At 32.0% G+C, this 25,302-nt stretch overlaps 9 protein-coding genes and 2 non-coding genes across 11 annotated transcripts; 6 read left to right on the forward strand and 5 right to left on the reverse strand.

The window, feature by feature from the left end:
• Positions 1-62: 62 nt before the first annotated feature.
• On the reverse strand, positions 63-1,181 carry DFA_10287 (UbiA prenyltransferase family protein; the record flags this gene model as incomplete). The annotated part of the gene is made up of 2 exons (XM_004354140.1): positions 63-267; positions 346-1,181. The coding sequence occupies 2 exons, from the start codon at positions 1,179-1,181 to the stop codon at positions 63-65; spliced, it is 1,041 nt and encodes a 346-aa protein (XP_004354192.1).
• Positions 1,182-1,854: 673 nt separating this feature from the next.
• On the forward strand, positions 1,855-1,927 carry DFA_10288. The gene has a single exon. It is a non-coding gene; the product is annotated as a tRNA-Asn (tRNA).
• Positions 1,928-2,723: 796 nt separating this feature from the next.
• Positions 2,724-3,704, forward strand: DFA_10289 (uncharacterized protein; the record flags this gene model as incomplete). Its single annotated transcript, XM_004354141.1, has 3 exons — positions 2,724-2,894; positions 2,999-3,051; positions 3,569-3,704. The coding sequence occupies 3 exons, from the start codon at positions 2,724-2,726 to the stop codon at positions 3,702-3,704; spliced, it is 360 nt and encodes a 119-aa protein (XP_004354193.1).
• Positions 3,705-4,402: 698 nt separating this feature from the next.
• Positions 4,403-4,812, forward strand: DFA_10290 (uncharacterized protein; the record flags this gene model as incomplete). Its single annotated transcript, XM_004354142.1, has 2 exons — positions 4,403-4,467; positions 4,566-4,812. 2 exons carry the CDS (start codon positions 4,403-4,405, stop codon positions 4,810-4,812), a joined length of 312 nt encoding a protein of 103 aa, XP_004354194.1.
• A 269-nt stretch (positions 4,813-5,081) lies between these two features.
• Positions 5,082-7,920, forward strand: DFA_10291 (uncharacterized protein; the record flags this gene model as incomplete). The annotated part of the gene is made up of 5 exons (XM_004354143.1): positions 5,082-5,141; positions 6,026-6,222; positions 6,324-6,789; positions 6,852-7,031; positions 7,099-7,920. 5 exons carry the CDS (start codon positions 5,082-5,084, stop codon positions 7,918-7,920), a joined length of 1,725 nt encoding a protein of 574 aa, XP_004354195.1.
• On the reverse strand, positions 5,293-5,365 carry DFA_10292. Its single transcript has one exon. It is a non-coding gene; the product is annotated as a tRNA-Ile (tRNA).
• Positions 7,921-7,977: 57 nt separating the features above from the next.
• DFA_10293 (uncharacterized protein) lies at positions 7,978-11,315 on the reverse strand (the record flags this gene model as incomplete). The annotated part of the gene is made up of 4 exons (XM_004354144.1): positions 7,978-9,306; positions 9,498-9,677; positions 10,155-10,189; positions 10,481-11,315. 4 exons carry the CDS (start codon positions 11,313-11,315, stop codon positions 7,978-7,980), a joined length of 2,379 nt encoding a protein of 792 aa, XP_004354196.1.
• A 442-nt stretch (positions 11,316-11,757) lies between these two features.
• On the reverse strand, positions 11,758-19,658 carry zizB (DOCK family protein; the record flags this gene model as incomplete). Its single annotated transcript, XM_004354145.1, has 13 exons — positions 11,758-12,100; positions 12,174-12,679; positions 13,008-13,379; positions 13,455-13,603; positions 13,681-16,082; positions 16,180-16,346; positions 16,420-16,616; positions 16,710-17,889; positions 17,962-18,171; positions 18,253-18,396; positions 18,468-18,642; positions 18,716-19,074; positions 19,170-19,658. The coding sequence occupies 13 exons, from the start codon at positions 19,656-19,658 to the stop codon at positions 11,758-11,760; spliced, it is 6,693 nt and encodes a 2,230-aa protein (XP_004354197.1).
• Positions 19,659-20,806: 1,148 nt separating this feature from the next.
• Positions 20,807-21,484, forward strand: DFA_10295 (uncharacterized protein; the record flags this gene model as incomplete). Its single annotated transcript, XM_004354146.1, has 2 exons — positions 20,807-21,213; positions 21,331-21,484. 2 exons carry the CDS (start codon positions 20,807-20,809, stop codon positions 21,482-21,484), a joined length of 561 nt encoding a protein of 186 aa, XP_004354198.1.
• A 233-nt stretch (positions 21,485-21,717) lies between these two features.
• Positions 21,718-24,390, forward strand: DFA_10296 (uncharacterized protein; the record flags this gene model as incomplete). The annotated part of the gene is made up of 3 exons (XM_004354147.1): positions 21,718-22,005; positions 22,085-24,101; positions 24,254-24,390. 3 exons carry the CDS (start codon positions 21,718-21,720, stop codon positions 24,388-24,390), a joined length of 2,442 nt encoding a protein of 813 aa, XP_004354199.1.
• Positions 24,391-24,732: 342 nt separating this feature from the next.
• Positions 24,733-25,136, reverse strand: DFA_10297 (uncharacterized protein; the record flags this gene model as incomplete). The annotated part of the gene is made up of 2 exons (XM_004354148.1): positions 24,733-24,929; positions 25,076-25,136. The coding sequence occupies 2 exons, from the start codon at positions 25,134-25,136 to the stop codon at positions 24,733-24,735; spliced, it is 258 nt and encodes an 85-aa protein (XP_004354200.1).
• Between the last annotated feature and the right edge of the window lie 166 nt (positions 25,137-25,302).

Raw genomic sequence — 25,302 nt, forward strand, 5'->3', positions numbered from 1 at the left:
ATAGGTGTATTTACAAATATATATATATTATATATTATATATTATATTATTATTATTTTAATTTATTGGTAATCTGAAACTAAAATACCAATTGTATGTAGACCAGCGAAAAAGAATGAAATGATTGCAGCTTCTGCATCTAATTGATCCCATTGTTGATTATAAAACTTTTTAAATAATGTAAATACTTTTGGTAATAAAATAAATGGTAATAACATCATTTGTGAGTTTTGTTTTAATGCCATATATACTATCATTCCATATGCCCTAAAAAATTAAAAATCAAAATCAAATTAAGTAAATATATTCTCTTTCTATTCTTTTCTTTTTTCTTTTCAGACATACAAAGAATAATAAATTACTAATAGAATAAAACTATTATTTTGACCAAGAATATTAGCTAGGGTAGATACATTTGCATCCTTGTCTGATTTGGCATCACGAGTGTTGTTTACGTGAAGGATAGCAGTGACAAGGAAAGCAGTTGGGATACAGTAGTAGATTGGGGATAGTGCAAGAAAGTTGGTTTGTCCGATAAACCCACCCAATGCAAGGATGGGACCAAACTCGATGAATATGGTGAGGTCACCCATTGCATAGTACTTTAGAGGAATGGGTCCGGATGTATAGCAAGCAAACAAGATGAATCCACAAAAACAAAGTGGAATCAACTCTCCGACAATCGTGTTGATGTCTCCTATACGAACCATCAGAGCAATCAATGCGGCGACACATGCCGTCAATGTACCACCAATCATCCAAACCACGTTGGTACGTGTCAATCCATAGTCAAAGAGTGTGCGATCAGCTGCGCTCTCGTGAGTGTCAACCTCGTTGGCGTGGTCAAAGTAGCTGTTCATTAGATTCGACAGACATTGCAATCCGATGGCTCCAATCATCGTGATGGCAAAGTTGATTGGGTCAAACTGTTCGACCTCTTTAAATGCCACTGCCGCTCCAATAGCTACCGTGCCTGTCGATGCTGTCAATGACCATGGTCTCAATGCCATTATAAAACTCTTTAAATTTGGTTTGACATTACTACTACTACTACTGTTCTTGTTCTTTTTACTACTACTATTAACTGCTGTATCTTTTGCGGTTGCAGTCGAATCAACAACAACACCACCACTCTTTTTGTTGTTGTTGTTCTTTTCTACTTTTCTTAATGTTGTACTCATTTCTTTTGATCTCTATCTCTGCAGAATGAAAATAAGCTATTTAGATTAAATTAATTCTTGATCAGTTGACTTCACACAAAATGGGTGGTTTTTTTGTTTTTTTTTTAATTTAATTTTTGATATGGTTTTTGAAGATATGTGCTTATCTATTTTAAAAAACAAAATGATAAACAAATATATTGGTTCTATTGTTTGGTTAGGATATATATCTCTCTTGGTCAGATATATAGGATTTTTATGCCATAAAAAATCTTTAACGAAACGAATAAAGGTTTTTTATTAAAATTAAAAAGGGTATGATTATTTGTCCAAACACAATAAACAAGAGTTATTTTTCTTTATTATCCAAAATTCAAATAAGAAAGAAAATTAATTAATTTTTAAGACGGTATTAAAATCAAAATTTTGAATACCTTTTGAGAGTAAAAACAAACATTTGCCGTCGCATGGAAATGACAGTGGTTAAAAATAGGAATTCATTTTTAAGACATATGAACCCCACAATGAGAGAGGGGAGTTAATTTCGTACTGTTATACATGAGTGGGAGTTGCTTTTATTTCGGAAGTCAACTAAATATTAATTTGGAAATTACAATAGATAATCAAACATCTATGAATTTTTTGCCAGCCTATAAATAGGCGAAAAATGTTTTTAGAATCATCCAAAAAATAGGCTTCTATGGCTCAGTAGGCAGAGCATGCGGCTGTTAACCGCAGGGTCGTTGGTTCGATCCCAACTAGGAGCGACTTTATTGCATGTTTTTTCTGGCTGCCGCCTGGCCACATGCCAATTTTTTCATTATATTCTTGTTCTACACACAATTCCCTACATTTTCATCCATATATCATTAAAATTGATCAAATCCTGACCATAAAAACCCACACCAGATGAAAAATGATAAAAAAAATGGAAATCATAAAACATTCTTTCAAACTTGGATACAGTTATTTTATTTTCTTTTGCTCACTAAAGTGAATTTTTTCTTTCTATAAACAATTGACTACAATTTTACGATGTTTGATTAAAATTGGTAAAGTCTGTATGACCAAAAACTAATTCCTGATTAATATCAAAAAAATCTAAAAGGTTCAAGGGTTCAACAAAAAATGATTCTCTTGGCAAGCAATACCATTAGTGAGTCACATAAGATCAATAAACTCAAAATTAAAAAAAATCATAATGGCTCATGTTTCTCATTATATCCAATTCTTGTAGGATTCTTTAGTCCCAATCTTAAATGATTAACTAATATAAACAAACAAACATCTTGGTTTCTAGTGATTCCCATTTCATTGGGAAAATCACCAGCCCATCCTCGATCGAATTTCGAGGTTTCGAAACCTCGAAAAAAAGAAAGTTGTTTTTGAAGCTCTGGGCCAAGTCGGAACAATTCTCGTTGTCTCAAGGAATTTTCCTTTAGCTTTCTCTGTTCCTTTGATATATATACTTAAAACTTCATCTACTATTTAAACATTACAATAGCACATATACAACAAATAAATAAATATAAGTAAGATAGATAGATAGATAAACAGATAGAGATGGAAGAACTTAAGAAATCAATTGACGAGGGTATAGATTACATTGGAACTGTTGATGATTCTGGTTCTATTACAGCTCATATTATAAAGATTATCTCTGGAGAGACAGAGGCTAAAACTGATACAGAAAAGAGAAAGGCTCTTGATCTATTCCTTGGTGGCATGACAGCAGTATGTATCATTGGTGCGCACCAAATCAAAGTTTGTAGTTGATATACTAATATTATTCTTTAATTTAACTGAATTATAGGATGAATGCCGATATGAATTGATAGACAAGTGGTTCGAATTATTTACCAAGTGCTAATAATATATATAAACAAACTTTGTATAATACTAAATAAACTATTGATAGATAGATAATGAGTCATATTAGACATTAATTGATGATTTACCAACAAATGAATGAATGAATGATTCATAGGGTTATAAAGTTTAATTAATTAATTAATTAATCGGTCGGTTAGTTGCTTGGGTATAATTTAAATAGCCCTTTTTTTTATAATCAATGATCATCAAATATTAATACAAAAAAAAGAATAATAATTATCTACTATTATTATTATTATTATTTACAATCATTATCAGAATCATCTTGTGCTTTTTGTAAATTTAGAGCACCTAGAAGATGTAGTTGATCTCTTATCTTTCTTTTTTTTTTATATATCATGTAACAATAATAAAGTATGTTGATAACACATAAAAAGCTATAATAAACATAGAATTAATTAATGATACTTATTCTAGATTTAAATATAGTATTACCTATTACCCAATTGATTGAGTAGCATTGGAGAGATAGATGCACACACAAATTAGGTTCAAAGACATTAACCTCGATGTAGAATACTTTTCAGTGGTTTACATGTTAAATGTAGACACCTTCAATGTACAACCGACAATTGCTCAAGTTTTATTGACAGATCAAACGATTATTGGACAAGACTCAATTTAGTAGACAATATAATTGAATCAAGTTAACTTGAATCATATTTCTATAGGAATTGGAAATTTGGTGACAAGCGGAAAACAACTGTGAATGATATTTATTGGACAAGTAGGTTTTATTGTTTCATTATAAATTGACAGTGTCGCTCGAGTGTGATTCTCTCTAACAACAAATACCATCTTTTTTCTAAATACTCCATCACAACAAATCAACTATCATTTGTCAATCTTCCAATTCCAGGTTATATTCCATCACGATTATTAGATCCTTCTATGAATATTATACACCATAGGTTGAATTTAAATACAATGTATCTGGAGGATCGATACATGTCTATTCATACAACCAAATCCATTTTGTTAGATGAATTGGTTAAAGTTTGGTTTGTTCATTTGAAACATGTTCTGACTATCAGAATTTGACATAAATTAATGAAATCTTGCAAGCTAGTATGTTAACTTAAACTCCCCTAAAAAGCAAACAGAATTATATCTTGACTCCTTTTTTTTTTTTAAAAAAAGACACCACAAGTGTTTTGGTATTAATAGATCAACAACATAAATGAATGGTATCAATTTAAATTTATCGAATTTTTGGTTTTAAATTCTCGTACCATCACATTGATCGATTTTGATTGATAGAATGGTATAAAACAGTAATCATATCATTCTTCAATCATCAAATTCAACCCAAATCAATTTACCAATTAACTACTACCTTTTTTTCAAAAATGTCAAAATTATCAATCTCTTTAGCCATTATTTTTTGTTTTGCCTTTGTATTTGCAAATGCAAAGTATGTAGATCTTTTTCACTTCATGAAATATATTCTAAAAAATATTTTTCTTTTTCTTTTACTTTTTTTTTTTTGTTTTTTTTAAATCTAGTTACTAGTGTGATTCAAAATGGTAAACAATTGGTGATATCTTATAATCCAGCAGGTTCAATGGTCATGCAACACCAACTCAAGTTGAATGGTGGTGTCCAAGCTTGGATCAACCCTTACTGTAATATGGCCAGTCCAATCGTCTGTAATCTTCCAACTGTCCCTCCATGTGACACTGTCTATCTCCATGTCATCCCAATGCTTGGTGGTCCAAACTTGTACTTTAATTATCCATTCAACTATACTGTCGCTTAAAAGTCCAAACTAAAATATTATTAATATTATGATTAATTCATTAATAAATTAAAAATATTGTAATTTTTTTTTTTTGTCCAATTCAATTGAATTACCATATCTTTATTCTTATTAATTTTAATAATTGATAAATATCATATTAAAAAAAAAAACAAATGTTTTAGTCATAAAACTTTGGGTGATTTTTGTTTTTCAATTGGCATGGAGTTTTTATAGAAGAAGAGGATAAATGTAGGAAACATTGTGAAGAACATAAATATTACATAAAAATGAGTATGGAGAAAACCTCGATATGGAAAACATCAAAATTTTTAAAAGCCCTGTTTTTTGTTTGTTTTTTGTGGCTCCAACATTTGATGTGTTTTGACCATCAGAATTTGATGGAATTTGATGAAACTTTGATAGAAATGTAGATATAAGTGTGGAGAATACAAGGGTGACAAAAAAAATCGGAGGCAGCATAGATAACAGCAATAAAATTGCTCATTGCAGGGATCGAACCTGCGACCGCGGCGTTATTAGCACCGTGCTCTACCGACTTTTCTAAACGAGCAATTTTTGATGAAAACACTTTTCCTATTCGCGTTTTGACGCCAATTATCACCAAACATTTCCTTTGTTCATATCAAACATATCAAAGCAACCAAATACACCACTGAATTATATAATACTAGACAAAGAAACTACAAAAAATCCTTCTATAAATTGTTAAATATGTGAAGGGTATTCTACCTTTTTTGTTGAACATTTTTCAGTTAAAAAGAATTGTTCTTTTTAATGGACTTTCCCTTCAATTCATTTTCAATTTCACTTGCATACTAGCCCTTTTGGGAATAGTCCCCTATTTAATTATCTGATGAATATAGATAGAGGATTATGACACTTCCTATTATCAATTGACATTTCATATTTGTTTCAACATTTTTTTTCTATAAAAAAAATTGCTATTGGTTTCAATTGCAATTGAGGCATGCAATGAAGATAAACAATCTTGTTACTATGACCTTCCTAAAATAAGTACATAAATTTTAATATTTTTGAATTATTTTCATATCAGCTCGATGTTGTCCCCTGGGTGTGGTTTTGGCAAAAACAACTTTTTCACAAATTAAAAAAAAATTAAAGTTGTTTGATGTTTCAAACTGTGTTCATCTTCATTCAATTTCACTACAATCCTATATTATATTATATCTATCTATCTATCTATTTCTAGAGTTTATATATATTATCAAAAATGTTTAAAGAAAATGATGATTATAGTTCACGTTCACCATTGTATGCAACCAATGGTGTATGTTCATCAAGTCAACCACTAGCATCACAAGTAGGCATTGACATTTTAAAGAGAGGAGGTAATGCAGCTGATGCAGCTGTTGCAATGGCTGCAGTTATGAATCTAACCCAACCTTGGTATGTATACATATATATAGAGTATAATAATAATAGTATTAACAATGTACGTACAACCTCTACTAAATACATGTTTCTTTTTTACTTTCTCTTTTATATAGTTCAACAGGAATAGGAGGAGATTGTTTTATGATTTATTATGATGCAAAGACCAAAGAGATTCATGGTATGAATGGTAGTGGTAGAGCACCAGAAGCATTGACATTGCAATTGGTCAAAGAAAAGGGTATTACAGGTGACTGCTTACCACCATACAGCGCATTGACAGTGACTGTCCCAGGTGCAGCTGCCGCATGGTGCGACACTATCGAAAAGTTTGGTTCTGGCAAGCTCACAATGACCGACATTTTAACACCGGCCATTGAATATTGCGAACTAGGTGTACCCATCCAATCGAAAACCTCCATGTGGTGGGAAGCATCTATGGACCAACTCATGACAGGTCCACACTCTTCCGAACTACTAATCAATGGTCAACCACCCAAACCTGGTCAAATATTTAAAAATCCAAACCTTGCTAAAACCTTTAAATTATTAGCTTCCAAAGGTAAAGATGGTTTTTATAAAGTAAGTAAATAATAATCATATATATTTATATATTTAATTAATTAATTTTATTATTTTATTAGGGAGAAATTGCAAATGAAATTGTCAAAGTAATAAAGGAATTGGGAGGTGTACTAAGTTTAAAAGATTTAGAAAATCATAAAACAACATTTGATAAACCAATTCATATTAATTATAGAGGTTATGATATCTTTGAAATTCCTCCAAATGGTCAAGGTATTACTGCTTTATTAGCTTTAAATGTAAATATAATAGAAAACCTTTTATTATTTTATTTGTATTAATTTATTTCTATTTCTTTTCTATTAGTTATTAGAAGAATATAAATTATCAGAGATGAATCCATATTCAAAAGAACATTTACATTTATTGATTGAATCTTTGAGAATTAGTTTTTCAGATACAAGATATTATGTAGCAGATCCAGCATTTTATGATGCACCATTGGACAAGATGCTATCAAAAGAGTATGCACGCGAGAGAAGAAAGTTGGTAGACAAGGAAAAATGCAACAAAAATGTTGAAAAGGGTTATCCAGCCAATTCAAGCAACACCATTTATCTGACGGCCGTAGACCGAGATGGTAATGCATGTAGTTTTATCAATTCAAACTATATGTCTTTTGGTACTGGAATCATACCAAAGGGATGTGGATTTACACTTCAAAACAGAGGCGCCAACTTTTCATTGGATCCATCTCATCCAAACAGTCTCCAACCAAACAAACGACCATACCACACCATCATCCCAGGTATGATTCTCAAAGATGGACAATTATTTGCTAGTTTTGGTAGTATGGGAGGATTCATTCAACCACAATCACATGTTCAATTAATTGTCAATCTTATCGATCACAAGATGGATCCTCAAGCAGCAATCAATTTTCCAAAGTTTATGATTAGTGATGGTGAATCAAATGGTCGAATCATATTTGAAGATGGTCATCAAGAGGAAAATATTAAAGGTCTAGAGAAAATGGGTCATAATGTTCAACTTGGTCCTGTCAAAGGTCACGATAGAAGAATATTTGGTAATGGTCAAATCATTGTTCAATTGACAGATGAAAATCAAAATAGAATTTATTGTTCTGGTACTGATAATAGATGTGATGGTATTTCTTCAATCTATTAAATAAATAAAAAAGAGGCATATATAATATATATTATTTTTAAATACTTTTTATTTTATTTACAATATTTTATTATTTAGGGAATTACCTAAAAAATATAATACTTGTTGATTTAACCAATAATCTGAATGCGATGTAAGCATTGTTGCATATTGTGAAATATTAAATCTTTTTGGTGTCATACTATAATCAAATCTATATCCATTAAAAAATTGATTATCATTATTATTATTATTTATATTAGTAGTTGTATTATAATTGCTGTTGCTGTTATTATTAAATTCTATTGGTTGTTGATCTTGATTTTCATTTTTTTCATATAATCTTTTGAAAATCTCTCGAGTTAGTGTATTTTGTTGATTCTCATCCAATTGTTGTTCGTCATCTGAACTTGGTGGAGAATTATTATTATTATTTTGATTTTGATTTTGATTTAATTTAAAAGATGAGCCTTTATCTTTACGACTATTCCAAGGTGATGTGTTTGTAGAGGTATTTGTAGAAGTGTTGGGAGATTTTTCTTTTTTCGGTTTGGTTGCAATATATTTGATGGGAAGTGTTGAAAAATGTTTATGTATGAGTGGTTCTACAAGATAGGATACTGGATCACTATTATTGTAGATATTGTACATATTAACACATTGTGGTATGGGTAGGTATTTATATTTTCTTAGACCAAAAAGGATGCCAACCGGTGACCCAATCATTATGAAATTGTAGACTTTGAATCCGAGTGGTTGGAACTTGTCTCTGTGGGGATGAATAAAACTCTCTGGCAACACATACCCATTGATTTGGATTTCTTGTGATAGTTGAGCGGCACGTTCTTGTTTCCACCCAAAGATATTGCTGTCTTGACTAGTGGCAAAGCGAGAAATGTCAGATGTCTGAGTAAGTGATATGGTCTGGTTGGCTAGAATGTCATATGAAATGACGGATCCCAGTGAATGGGCATAGATGCTAACCTTGCCTCTAAAAGATGGATATTCTTGTATAAAGTTCATGTGTGCCATGTTTAGTTGGTTTGTCACCTCGTCATAGATGCGACTGGCAAACATTGGGTTATTAAACATGACATAATCCATAAAAGTATCGTTGATGGCCGATCTTACTCCCTTGGGCAATCCACTGCCTCCAACAGCTTTAGGTGTAACATCTGACAATAAAGACCCCAACATTTCTTGAAGTGCAGCATGCCATTCGATTGCTACAAATTTTACTCTTTTTTTTCCAATCATTGGTTCCGTCGTTGAAGGAGTAGGAAATCCATTATTAATATTATTATTTGCAAGATTGGTTTGAGATGATGAAGGAGTAGCAGTTGGATTAAATATAGAATCAAACTTTTTACTCATTTTACTAATCATCTCGAAATAATCTTCTTCATGCTAAGAAATAGATATAGATAGATATGTATATTTATCCGACGACGAATAAAAAAAAAACAAAAATTGTTAGAGACCAAGACAGATATTTTTGTTTTGTTTTTTGAGCGAGAGGGCCTCCTCCTTTTGGTCCTCCCTCTTTTTCTTCGATCTACATGATCTAGCAATCGATATGTGATGTATTGATTTCATACCTTTCCTATACCATGAACTACTAATACTAGATGATCATAAATACATTCAGGAGGTGGTGGTTGATATGCGATCGACACTTTTATCTTTTCTTTGTGCCTTCCAATCGATATCGGAGAATTCATACTGATACTAGCTCTCTGTATTTGGAACATTTTTGATCTATCCATCTCTTTTTCTCTCTCTTAAATAGGTATGTAATGTACTGTGCTACTGTAATACTAAATCTATATTAGTTAGTTATAACTTCCACAACTAGAACAATAAATAAATATATAAATAAATATATAAATAAAGAAAAAAAAGTGAAGAAAATAAGAGAAACAGACAAGGTAGGTACAAATCTTATTTTTTTGTTGTTTAGAGTGCTGATGATGCATCGAACAAAGGGCGCCCTCTAGTCTGAATTTTCGGGTTTAGAAAAAACATAATGATGTCACTCGCCGACCATTGGGTCCTCCTGCTCTCTATCATCCGTCTCTTTTTTTTCTCTTTTTTGTTGTTGGCCCCAACAAGGAAACAAACAAATGAATGTGTGATGACCTGTTGTTGAAACTGTTGGCTCGGCAACGAGATTAAGACTAAAAAGTGATGATGGTTGGTACCCAAGATCTGATCATTTTCTCCAAAGACACAAATAAATTTATAAAAGCACTTACAGGTATGAAATAAGTCTCTATCTCTTCTCTTTCTACTACTTGAAAAATAAACAACAGAAAAAAAGAGTGATCAAAAAGAGTGATGGAGTCCGAAACCACCCCTTTTTCGAGGCAACAACCACGATCAACGACGTAGTCGACTTTGGTACTAATTAGGCTTCAATGCTTTTTTTCAAATTTTATGGGGAGGTTCGTTTGAATTTCAAAAGGACACCAACCCAATGAAAACTAGTTGAACCAACCATACTTTGTTTGATTTATTGTCTTGTTGTTTTGTTATCTTATTATTTTTGTAGAGTTTGTTGGTGTAGGAGTTGTTGAATTACCTCCTTTATTTCCATTAAAATCAATATTAGCTTCTGGACGTATAGCAACAAAGAATACAAGATAGATGGTGACACCAATCATAACCATAATGACAAGAGCAAAAGGACCCTTTTGATCATCAAATGGACCTTGTGTTTTAGTTCGAATGGCTTTACCACGACGTCTAAATTGAATGGTTGCATAGGTCATAAAGAGCATAGCAGTGGCCCAAAGGAAAAGACCAGTACCCAATGAAACACCTTCACTACCGAAAAAGGTAATGATAGCAGTACCAATAGCACCAAGAGAAAAGGTTAATCCAATCCATCCCAAAAAGGTTCTCTCATTTGAAAAGAATGATTTAGCATCTTGACTTTCCTCTTTGATTCTTCTTTCCTCTGGTGTAAGCATTTCCCATTTCTTTTTTTTCTTTCCTCCTCCTCCACCTCCACCTCCACCTTTTTTCTTTTTCTTTTTTTCTCCTTCTGTATCATCATCTCCTCCTTGATTGTTATTATTATTATTATTTCTATTAAATTCACCTCCACCACCACTACCATCAGTATCTGTAGTAGTATTGGTAATATTATTATTATTATTTCTTTTTTTAAATTTCTTTTGATCTTCTTCATCTGTAGTTGTATTATTATCACTATTGTTATTATTATTATTATTATTATTAATATTTTTGTTTCTCATAGGGAAACCTTCCAATTCCAACAATTCAACATTCTTGTCTGAACTAGTGTCACTCCCCGACTCACTTCTTCTTCTCCCCATTCTCGCTTCCTTTTGTCGATCTAATCTTTGTTTGTTATCTAGTAATCTTTCTTTTTCTTGTTCACTAATATTCATAAATATAATAATAAATAATGATTGAATTGATTGTTGTGATGGATAAGATTATAACTATATCTATCTATCTATCTATTTCTACACAAGCAAGCAAGTGATTTATAAAAACCATTACACTATTTGTATTAATACTTTTGAATAAATAATAATAACTATAAATATTTATAGTAGCTTGTTTTGAAATGAATAAATAGTTATTAACTAGCCCAAAAGGGAGAAAGAGACATTAATTAAAAATTTAATTTAAAAAAAAATGACACTCTGAAGAGTTGCTTTGGAACAACAACTTGGGGGGGGGTGATGTCATTTGCTATTTCTCTTTTTCAAAAAATGGATATAATAATATGTTTTAAACAAATAATCAAGATTATTATTAGGATTTATTTACATGTATAAATATATTTGAACGAATGTATATTTATATTTATATTTAGGATTTCTGTTATTTAAAAATAGTACAATGTAAGATTCTATGATATTGAGTGTACCGACCTGTAGCAGAGGTAAATCCAACATAAGCTCTGCCTTTGGGGTCAAGACCTATACGGTTGAGGTCATATACTACCTGTTTAATGACTTGTTGACCATCCAGCGACACTGAAAAGAATGGAGACGGTTGAGAAGACACATCATACTCTATAACACAATCATGTGGAATACCGTCATCCATCTTACTCGTAGGTGATCCATGTCCAATTGAATACTTGTGCCTAAAGTTATTTGGTTCTTTATCTCTTGTTTGAATTGATATATGATTATTATTTGGATCATCATATAATTTACATCTATAAAAAGTTAGATATAAATACAAACATATTTCTTTCTTTTTCTTTTTGTTTCTTTTTTTTCTTTTCTTACGTATCAAATTCAATTGCTAAAGAGTTTGGGATCATATTATAACCCATACCAGAACCTTCAGTCTTTTTAAATGTTTTATGTTTATCTGGAGCATTTTGAATAACAAATGCTAGACCATCACCAGTACCAGTTGGTTTAGTGACATTGATTTGAAAGGTAAAACAAGCTTTAAAGCCACGGGTCAATGTGATGGGTCGTCTACTCCACAACACACCATTCCAATCTTGAGAGTCTGGTGTCAATCTAAAGGCACAACTAAATAGATTGTAATCCCAAGCAGGTGTTGTCAAACGTCGATCTAAATCATATTGTTTGACTTTTGATACCATCACATGCACATCTTTCTCACTTTCAAAGGAGGTATTGATGAAATAAACATTGTCTGGTGATAATATAAATAATGGTATATAATTAAATATAATCTGTCTAAGATACTTGTTTCTAAATACATAAAAGAATATAAATGGTGATACAATATTATTTTTATCCATTGATTTCTTCTTTTTCTTAAAAATATTTAACATTCTAACAACAATGAAATTGAATTTTGTTTTTTGCAAAGATCACTGCCTCTGTGATTTTGATTGATATGATTCTATTATTTTATTTTTTTAATAAATAATTTATTTTATTAATATAATGATTGTTAATATATATAAAGATATTAGTTTTTTAATTATGATTTGATTTCGATATAAATAATAATAATAATAAAAAAGGGGATAGATAGAGTTTTGTTTTTTTTTTTTTTTTTTGGATAGGTGAATAATCTTTTTTGTTTTCTTTTTTGTTTTCTTTTTTTTTTAAAGATTATTCATCATCACCTGATAATACAACATATTGTTTAACCTTTTCTCTAAAATTTTGGTAACCCTTGTCAAGTTGGATCTGGAGTTCTTGACCGCCATCGACATTTTTAGTGAGATTATGATTCAATTTGACAGAGGAACCCAAAGCAAAGGTAAACTCTTTGACACTTTCTTGGAGTCTAGTGATATGTTCGGCATTGTGTTTGGCAAATTCTTCGGCATCCAAGAATGAATTGCAAATGGCCAATGGACCAGCATTGACTTGTAACAATAGACATCCTTGTAAATTGATTTGTAATGTCTTTGTATTTGGCAATGCTGAATTTAATTCTGCTCTCAATGCTTGTGTCTTTTTTTGAATAATTTCAATTGAGGCTTCAATTGGTGTTAATTCAATCTAAATAGAAAAAAATAAATTAATATATATTTGTAATTTAATTATTATTATTCGTTTTGTTTGTTTTTTACATACATCATCCTTTTTACAAACTAATAATCTCTTTTTCAAATATGGGAAATAAGATACAGTTGTAAGAATTGTTTTACGTTTCCATTGATCAGTTATACCATCACCATGAGTTTTACCAGATTTTGTAAATGGTACTTCAAAAATGAATTTATCTAAACAAATAAATAAATAAAATAATTAATATTTCTATTTTCTATTTTCTATTTTGTTTTTTTCTTTTTTTTCTTACTAAGATTAGTATTTTGATCAAAAGTTGAAACACGTTCTTTTAATTCTTCAGGTAAGAGATAAGGTTCAACAGAGATGATTTGAAGATAGATATGATCTGGATTGAGGGTTGAACGATCGACAGGTTTGTTGGGGAGTAGATGGAACTTGTCATCACCAAACTTGCCACGGAATTGGTTTTGGAGACGTTCAGAAATGTCTGCTAGACGAACCGATGGCAATTCCTTGTAGATGTATTCCTTTTCATGGATTTCAGGTAAAAGGTTCTTACCGAAAAAGGCTACACGATAATAATTGGCAAAGAGACGTTGATTGACTGTGCTCTCTGAAATCATTTGGTTACAGAGTACTACTAGCTCGGAATAACACTCGTATTGACGTTTCCACTCTCTATTCTTCTGATAGGTTGGAAGGAGTAATTGATAAGTTTCAATACAACTCTCGAAAAAGGAACCACGCTTGAGAACCTTGATAGCTTCTTTAAGCAGATTGATAAAACCCTTTTCAGTAAAATCTTCCATTTGACACACTTCACCTTCAACAGCCTTGAGTAGAGAAGGGTCAGGTAACACCTTGAGATCGAGTGCAACGTTGGGAGACACATTACCAAAATCGACTTGTAAATTCTTGTGGAATCGTTTGAGTTGTTTCAAGTAACCGTCTACGAGTGCTGCAGTGATGATAAACGTCTGTGCAGCTTCTTCAAAGTTACCAGTTGTTTGGAGGAACCCTGCCAATGACTTTAACCATGTGATACGTAAATCGGGAGACTCGATAAACGTGTTGGAGAGTTGGTGGTAGAGATCAGCCTTCATCTCTGGGTCGTATCCATGTTGTTGGATCTTGACAGAGTTTCGAATGACACCAAACAGACGGTCACGTAATTCCTCAATTTGATTTGCAATGGGTTGTTGTTGTTGTGATGGGTTGCTTCCACTACCACTATTGCCACTGCCAAACATTGACTGGTTATTATTCTTGAGGAGGTTATTGTTACAATATTGTTTGACAAAACGGGTCAGCGCGTCAAGACAGGCATAGAGCGTTTCAAAGTCCTTGACCTCATTCTCTTTGACATTCTCACTGACAATCTTGGAGACGGATACGGTCGATTGGAGTTTCATACGTGAAAAGTGTCCCATCTCACGAAGATTGTTTTGAATGAGCAAAAAGATGAGTGTCGTGGCGTATTGACGGTTTGGCGCGTGATTGACCGTACAATACTTGAAAATCTCGGGTGTCAGCTCAGAGCAAATCGTGTTTTGGTTGCGGAACAGGGCAATCTTGAATTCATTGCTCATCGATGCAAGGACGAGGAAACAGAGACGTAGGAAGGTGTGAGACTGCTGTTTCTTGATGAGTTGGATGACAATCTTGAATATACGTTCGAGCGACACGCTAAACTTGCCGCTGTTGACGTCAGCCTGATTGTGTTGCTGCGAGCGCAATGGTTCCTTGTTCTCCTTGATATAGACAACGAGACAGTTGAGTACAGTCATGGACACTTCATGTGTCAAGTTGCCGTGCATGATCGAGTGGATTTCGGCCGTGACTGCAGGTTCCATGGTCGATGTCAATAGATGGATAGACTTGTGGAATGAACGGAACCCATTGTTTGGATTATTGGACGATGAAGCAGTTGACGATGTACTGCTCGACGACATGGACGATGCGTGACTTGTCAATGGTGGTGGCACATTATTGAGACTAGTGCTAATAGATGGCATCGATACTGGTGACGATGTCTGTGACACAGAGTAGGTTCGGTCACTCTTTGACAAGTTATTAGTGTACTGCTCCAACAATACTTTGGCAGTCTCTCTGTTGATCTGCTGACCACCGTTACCTTTAACCTTTTTAAAGATTGATACTTTTCCATCCTTATTGTTTTGATCATCCTTGTTGTTTTTACGTGATCCCTTGGATGGAGAGTCAGTAGTGGACCCAGTCTCACCCGATCCAGTTGATGCAGAGATACTGTTACTGACAGCACTATCTGGACCACTATCATTACCATATTCAAACAATGTCAAACTTGTTGAAAGAATAGCAAAGAATGTTGAGATTTTGCTCTTTTGCGTTTCCTTTTTCCACCAATCCGTAATCACTGTTCCATTGATGAGATTCTTGACGACATAGATAAAGCAAATCAACCAGTTTTTGAGTTCAGCCTGATCAAACTTGTAGAGGGCATCAAAGTTTTCAACCACAATCATCACATATGGGAAATACAGTGCTGCAATTCTCTCTCTAATCACTGGTGTATTGTAATGATCACTTTGATCATATCTAGACATAATCTCTCGTAATGTCAATATTGCCTTTAATCTCATCTCTTTTTCATTGGCTCCTATAATATTTGATACTTCTTGTAATAATAATCCTACTAATACATGTTTTTTACTAAACGGAAAATTAAAAATAGAAAATAAAAAGAATAATTTAATTAATAGTTGTACTCAGACTATTTGTCTGCTGCCTATTCTATTTGTTTACATACTAATAATGAGTATGAATATCTAAAATATCAGGGAATACAAAAGTAGATGGTAAATTTAAAGCAATAAATGATTCAGATGATGCCAATACTCTTAAAAATGTAAATTTAAGTTCAGTTAATTCCATAACTGTATTTGAACTATCTAATCCTGTTACATATGAATAAATCTTAAAGAAAATTAAATTAATAAATATTAAATATATTTGTCTTTTCTTTTGTTTTTTCTATTATTATACATACAAGACGGAAAATGAAACCTCTATTCATAACATCCAATAAATCAACAATGAAATAAGAAACATGAACAATAAATGATTTTGCAATCATTAATTTAACATTATAAACTTGTTTCAATTGAATCAAAAGTAATTCAAATAGATATTTAAATTTACCAGCAAATTCTTCACTAACTCTACTTGTTCTATTACGTCCATTCTCTAAAAAAAATTAAATAATAAATAAAAATAAATTAATAATTATTATTTTTCTTTTTTTCTATTTTCTTTTTTTTTCTATTTCCTCTTTCTTACTAATTAAACCTTTAATATCAATATCAATAATCATTGATTTACGAGTAATATTAAAAAGGAACCAAGAATATTGTAAAGAGAGAACACAAATCTTGTCATCTTTTGTCTCTAGGATGGAGATCCAAGTTTGAACCAAAGCTTCGTAGAGTTGATTGGATGAACTTGAATTATTGAAAATATAATTACAGTAGGACAAGAGACGATCGTCTTGTTTTAATTCACGACTGATTGCATCGACCAATGTCAGCAGTGCAATGAATGCATTCTTTTGGAGTTCTTTGGAGAGTGATGCAATACACTTGAATAGGACACGAGATAGTGATGGGAAGAAATTGAGTTTGAGCATGTTTGGAACATCACCAATCTTTTTGAGATACTCTATCAATTGATTTTGATCAGAGTCTGCACCTTCACGTAATATATACGACAAAATAGGATCTTGTGGATACAATGTTGAAATGGTACGAGTACGGAATGCAAAGACTGGTTTCTTATTGTCTACCCACATTTTGCTATTGGTTTGTTCTTTGGCTTCCATATCCAAGTATTTTGGTGGGAATACCGTGGCCATTGGTTTCTTGTACTTGCCATCGACAATGATTTGGTCATTCTCAAATAGACGGATGGCAGTATGACCCAAACATACTTCTGGCTTGTCACCCTTTTTCGATTGACGACATCCCAAATGATAAAAGGTTACGAGGATATGATGGGCAGGTGTAAGGTTGGCAGGCAAGTTGATCTTGATCTCGTCACTAAACTTTGGTTTACGGTTGTGATAACCGACCGTCGAATAGAAGCGACGTGTCAATAGAGGTTGACTGGACTGTCCATAGATTGATCGAAGTCCACTATTATTGACATTGGTGTCATCTTCCAACAACTTTACTTCTAAAAAGATGTTTCTCGCGCTGCTTCCTTTATCGCTCTTGAAATTGTTGAGATTGACAGACTTTGGGTAGAAATAGAGCACATTGCTGTACGAAATACCCATATCCATATTTGGTTCGCTTGGATTATCAAATGTCATAATCTCTCTGCTCATTGGAGTTTGATCGCTGGGAATTGGGTAATAAACAGGTCTCAATAAATAATCAATTCTAGTATCCTGAGCACCTGTTTTTAATTGTTCTCCACTTGATACTTTAATTGAACATTCACACCAATTATTTTGTTTCTTCTATAAAAATAAAAAGAAAAATAAAAACTTTAATAAACAAACAAAAAATATACTTGTTTTCTTTTGTCTTACCTCTGGTTTAGTAACAAAATTATAAAGATCACCTTTGGTACGAGTTAAATTTTGAACTTTTACAGCAACATCTGGTGTATTATAGAGGAATTGATTATTTTGATCAAATAGTTCTAAATAACCCCAAACAAATGGTTGTTTAAATGTACCCATTTTTGGAATACTTTCTCTAACTTCTTGTTGGAATTTTTGAATTTCTTTTGGTTTTCCCTTTAGAAAATAAATAAATCATATGATTAATAAATAAATAAATAAATTGGATTTAATTGTCTATCGTCACATGACACATACAGGATTAGTTAAATAGATTTTAGTAGTTTCTTCTGGATCACCACGCATTACTTTATCAATACAAATAATTAAATATACATGAGTTGATGGTCTATTTACTGAAAATATAGCTTTCTTTACTCTACATGCTTGTTCAATATCAGTCTAATAAAAATAGGAGAGAATTAATATTATACAAATAAATATTGTTTTTACTTCTTCTTCTCTTTGCTTACAGATTTTGGTAATAAATCAAGATGATTATTAAAATCAAAATGAAAGATTTCAGAGATGACTTGATTTTTAGATTCTTCAGCATTTGCATCAAATAAAAACATTCTACCAAAGAATGGTTCAATATCACCAATCAATGTTTTAAATTCATTACATTCAACTTGAAATTGGAATGATCTAAAAGAAAGAAAAATAAAAAAATAATATAATTAATACTTTACTTTGTTTTTTCTTTTTTGTTTGTACTTACGGATTTTCAGTTAAAGGTCTTGGAATTTTTGGAGGTTCAATTGGTTGTAATTCATCGGCAAAATAAGTTTGGAATAATGGTAGTCTATTGTTTTTGACGGCATCCAATATTTTGGGGTCGGGGAGTGATGTTTGTGAGTGATCGATCAACTCTCTGTTGCATTCCTTGACTGCGTCAGCTGGTGTTCCAGCCTCGTATTCGTCGTCGCATTCATATGATTGCACTTGCAATGGTTTGAGAGGAATCACTCCACTCGATGGTGTTGGGAATGCCTCTCTATTGATGACTGTCCATTCTTGACTAAACACCTTTAACGAATCTTGAATTCCAGTTGGTAAATTTGTTGGTACTAAATCAATCTAAAATAAACATAAACAAATAAATAATTAATAAATAAATAAATAAATGAATATATTGATAGATATATATCTGTTTGTTTCTTTGTATGACATACAGGAATATTTGAACCAATAATCTTTGTTTGTCTCTTTTCAGAGTGAATAGTTAACAAGTCTGGAATAAGGGATATTTTAAGTGGATCGTTGATGATTGCTTTGGCAAAAAAGTGGTCTTCGTATTCGTCAAACTTGTAGTCGACACGTAGACGGTTGGTCTTGGCGTTGGCTGGGATACCCGATCCCGAGTCATCGCTGATAGCACCGTGCGCGTGGTGGTTGGGTGTAGCCACATTACCTGGCATCGGCGATGATGGGGTAGGTGGGTTACTGTTACTGTTACTATTACTGTTGTTGGTTGGTTTTGGTGAAGATGATACGCTAATGACAGACAATGGCGCTGACTGTGGGGTCGTCGATGCACCCAAAGGTTGTTGTTGTTGTTGTTGCTTGGCACCGCTGCCATTCAACGAGTTTGATGAGGTCGATTGTTTGCCATTAATCCCTGATGAAGAGGTAGATGTAGATGAACTGATAGGTGTTGACATTGTACAGACTACACTACAATAATAATAATCTCAGATTATTATGTAATAATAATACAATATCTATATCTATATCTATATCTAGATTTATGATGGTGATGGTGATGATAATGTGTATTAAATCTTAATACTGCTACTACTACGTATATTTAAATCAAGGTATTATAAAGAATAAATATGAGGATGATGAATGAAGAAGTGAGGAGTGGTTGGTTGGTGGTGCTGTGATGCGATGATATTACAATGTGATATAATACAATAATTAAACTATCCTAATGTGATTGTATGTATTGTCCGTCTGCTGATCGCAATGTTGTGTTGGTAATACTATAATAATAATGGGAGGGAATGAATGGATGTTGTGAATAAAGCAACAAACAAAGCAAAACACAAAAAGGAAAGGATTGTTGGGAGGTAGGGTGTGGGTGATGAATGAAATTAAATTATATCAGAGGGTAGCGCCACCATCAACAACAAACTCAGATCCACATCAATTTTAAAAAATCTAATTTTTATGGCCTAGCTGTTTGGTGGGCAACGGTGTGTTTCAATGATTTTGGTGGATGTAGTGTGCGCGATGAGATAACATTATATTATGATGACTCTCCTCATATTATTTAAAAAGGGTAACCCTCGACTCGACCTTTCGCCATAGGTTACAAGAAGAATAATATTTATTTTTTCCTCAAGAGATAAGAAACTAACTAAAAAGAAAGAAAGAAAGAAATGTTATAAAAGTTATATTGTAAATCGAGATCTTGAGATCTGTAGCTAGCTCTAGCAAGATAGATGTTATAACATATGATACAACGTTACCTACTTTAATCAATTAAAGTTTCTTCTTTATGGGTATAGATTATATGTATATTTGTATCTGATATATATGTATTATTATACGACAGAGGTACCCAATGATCATATGCATATGTCTTTCCCAACCCACACATTTAGGAATATTATTATAGGATACTTTAGTCATTGGCACATACTCACTCACTCACTCACTCACTCACTCACTCACCCCCCACCAACCCCCAAGCAACCATACAACCTATGATAAATGGAAATACTATGTTTTATATTTTATTAGTATTCCTTCTTCTTCTTCTTCTTCTTCATTCTTACTTATCTAGAGATAGACATACAAAAGCATGATAGATAATCATCATCATCAGCATCAACTGGATCCATTGGCAAATACAACTGTTACTACTACGACTACTACTAACACCACATCTACAAACAATAAAGATGGCAGTAGTAGTGGTAGTAATAATAGTATTATGAAGGATATTCTAGAGCAACAACAACAATCACAAAATAATAATAATAATAATAATAATAATAATTTACTTTCATCGTTTTCATCAAATAATAATAATAATATTAGTTTTAATCATGACCAAAATAATAATAATAATAATATCAATAATTTACAACAAGGACAAGGACAAGAACAACAACCAGTAGAACAAGAAAAACATTTAAATAATGAATTATTATCACAATTTTCACAACAAGTTCAATCTACTCTTGATCAAAGTAAAGAATCTTTAAAGTATGTACACACTTACACTCCCTCTGTGTCTGACAAATTTGGAAATATATAAATATAAATATTTATTAATTTAATTGTTTAATCTTCTTCTTCTTCTTCTTCTTCTTCTTCTTCTAGACTTCATAATGCAAACAAGAGTATGTTTTTTGAATTTATTGAAGCAGAGATTCAAAAGATGGATCAATTGACAGCTGACCTCCAAAGAGAAAGAGAAATGCTTCAACAAACATTTTTAAAGTATTCAAATAATATCAACCAATCAATCAATTAAATTTAATTGAATTATCCATCAAAATATACCAACTGGTATATTATCTCAATGAACCATATATATACATATATAATATAAATATTATAAATATCCACAACAACAAAGTAAATATTTATTAAAAATAAAACATGTGCATTTTGGTTGAGATTTCTCTCTTTCATTTTTAATTGAACTCAACCTCCCTAAAAAGGGTAAACATATATATTATATTAGTAGTGCACGCGCGAAAGGACATGACCCTTTATTCATCTTTATATATATCTTCTACTTCTACTTCATCATTATCAACAACATCATCAACCTATATATTATGTATACTATTTAAATCAATCATAAACAATCAGTTTATAAGAAGTAGAATATTCAAAAATGTAGCTATCATTCATTCGACACTTGGTTTTAAAGTAAAGAAAGAGTCATCGTTGCTTTGTCTATGTGACTATATCGATTATGGAAGGATAGATTTGTTCATCTATCATTTCGATCGTTACTATACAAATGCTCAATCTTTTTTTGATGATGTATGTAAGCAACTTAAAGCAAGGAGTAAGAAAAGGAAAAGAATAGGTCAATCTAATGTCTGACTTGTTCTATCTATAGAAATCATTTCTTTCACATATAATATACAGAATGATTGAAAAGGATTCATTCTCTACTTTTAAATATATGGTACAAGTACTTAGAAATAGGAATAGTATTGGAAGTATCACAACTACAACTACAAATAATAATATAAATAATATAAATAATATAAATAATAGTGTTGGTGATAGTAATAGATTAGATCTTGGTAGAATGAATTCAACTATATCATCAGAATTTCTTGAATTTATATTAGAGAGTGATGATATAACAATCGATTCAAACTCTATTGAAATCATATTAAAAAGTGCTATTGAGAGTGGAGATGCCGACCTACTCGTCGCAACATTGGCTCGATTCACTCCACTCCAAAAATCATTGTTAATCAGTAGTACCTCCAATTCACCAACCTCTCCTCAATTATTTACTGAACAAACAACAAAAAAAATGTTTGATTCAATTCTAAAAAATAATAACAACAACAACAACAAAAATATAAATAATATAAATCATAATAATAATAATAATAATAATAATAATGATATAGATAATATAGATATAATAATAATAGTTGGATTAAAAAAAAAGATTAAAATATTTTTGGGATTATTGGAATTTATAATGACACCAAGTAATTTCAAATCAATATTTAAATGGGCAACAAAGTTTAATAATAAGGATATTGTAAGAGCATTGATTGAATTTAATTTGGAAAAGGATGGTTCTGGTGGTGGAGGTATCATATTATTGCCAGAAATCAATTCACCATTGTGGATTCAAGATATGGATAAGTGTCCGTATGGCGTCGACAACTATGACATGCATAAATTGTATATACATTTTTCGTATAAAATGGAGATGAACCAATCACAACATTCAGTCGAGTTTTTGGAATACATGTATGCCAGTGGTAGTGATTTGGAAGACAAGATTAAACGACTCAATTATGTTGGGTCATTATCCTCCTATCTTTCATTGGGTAACCTAAACTGTGCCAGTTTTATATTACACCTGTTACTCTCTAACCCTGCATTTGCAAAGGGTTGGAACAAGGAAGATATACTACAAATCAATCCAGATATTCTCTCACCCGAACTTATCCACCAACTATTGGCTTGCGACAAAACAATCATCAATTGTAAATTTCACAATATTATTAGAAATATTTTGGATTGGATTCATCTCATCCCATCATCACAAACTAATAATAATAATATAAATAATAATAATAATAATTTATCATCAGTAGTTGCAGATTATTATAGTATTGAACAAAAATATCAATTCTTTCAAGAGTTTTTAGAGGATTCACTTAAACATCCTGAAATTGATGCATCTCTATTTGGTGGTATGAGAGCTGCTTTCAAGATTGGAGATAAAAGGTCATTGGAAATGTTAATGAATCATTACTCTAAAATTAATTTAAAGAATATTAGCGGTGGAGGTGGACCATCATTAAAATTTGATGTTTCAGATTTATATTCAAGAAATGTAATCAACCATAAAAATAATATTACAACAACTACAACCATGACAACTACAACTATTACAAATATATTGGAATGTGTATATTATATAGTCAATTATCAACCAAATTGTGAATTTTTTGTTAGTTATGCATGTGCTGGTAAAAGATTTCATTCAGAGTTGGCAAGTCTTATTCTTGGTGGACGTGTACCTGTGGATTTACTTAGTCAGCCAACCATCAACTATTACCATCTCGGACTACTCTACCATCTCGTCGAGAATGGTTCGTTGGATGATATAAAGAGTCTTGTAGACAAGCATCGGTTCGAAGACTATCTATCCGACTATGTGTATTCTCATAACCACATACTTTCGCCGGGCACAGTATCATCTATTGCCATTTCACGTGTATTTAATCGTATCAAAGATCAAACCAATGGTTTCACAATACCTTGGAAATCGTTGGTCTCTGGAGGAGGACTGGATGATCAACAACAATCACCATCTATTCAATTGGAAAGTATTGAAATGTTAGATTATTTCATTGGGATGGGTAAAGGTGGAAATAGTATAGAGGCATTGACAAGGTTGTACCATTTCACGGACAAGGAATTTCAATATTGTTGGCAATTGCATGCATTTTTGTTTGAACGACGATATGGTATGGGACAGTACCATGTATGGATGGTACGGGTATTTGCACCATTCTTTTTATTCAAGATGATGCTCTATCAAGAGGATACGGCCGATGTAGACAGTCCGAGACTAGTCATACACCACTCGGAAAGATTGTTGGCCGAGTACAACACGTCCATATACCAACGTCGAGACGATATCAAGACACTGTACGACATTGAGGTTGCACCGATTCATTTCGAGTCGCAATCATTCTACCATGTCTATTCGATTGGACAGGAACTACTACAATACATAAACGACCGATACATCTCCAACAATGGTGTGGATGGTGGACTCGTCCACTATGACTTTATCAAACCACTATGTATTGTCAAAAACTCTACAGATCAATTGGTTCAATTTTTAGTCACTAGAGGTTTTACTATCAACCAAAACAATAATAATAATAATTATAATAAATGATAATAATAATAAATGATAATAATAATAATAATAATGGTAAATAATGTTTAATGTTTAATATTATTTTAATTTAAAAGGAGGACAGACACCAATATTTCTTATCTACGTGGTAAATCCATAACCGGATGATCCATGAATTGTCTAATTGAGAGATATTCACCTTCATCGTCCTTGTCTCTGGTGATGGAGATCTCCGAGGAAGGCAGTTTATAGGTTTTTCCGTCATAGACAAGGGTCGACGATGGCGATTTAAACTTTGAATTCCAAACATCTGGACCGGAAGTTTGAAAAGACCCTTCAAAATTAATAAAGAGAGGTTCGGGAAAGATCTTGGGGGAAGGGCCTAATTGGGCTATAAAGATAAAATTATTAAGTATTTAAAATATACTTTGGAGTTGGGTTCAATATTCTGTGGTGTGAAATATATATTTATATACATACCCATTCCTTCAACAATAGAAGTTCCTCCTGCAGCAACTATAGTAAATGTAGCTTTACTCATACTTTCTTTTATCTATATCTTACGATTATTTATTTAAATGATAAACAAATTCCAATTGAATTGAATAGACAAAAAGGAAGGAAGAAAAGGTGAGGAGGTGCAATGCTAATCATTGCAATGTGTAATTAAATTAAATTAAATCAATCATTAATTGAATGGGGGTCAT

The sequence above is a fragment of the Cavenderia fasciculata genome, assembly GCF_000203815.1.
Source record: "Cavenderia fasciculata unplaced genomic scaffold Scf_EU5ZYIE02H8LDV-5, whole genome shotgun sequence".
Lineage (NCBI taxonomy): Eukaryota > Evosea > Eumycetozoa > Acytosteliales > Cavenderiaceae > Cavenderia > Cavenderia fasciculata.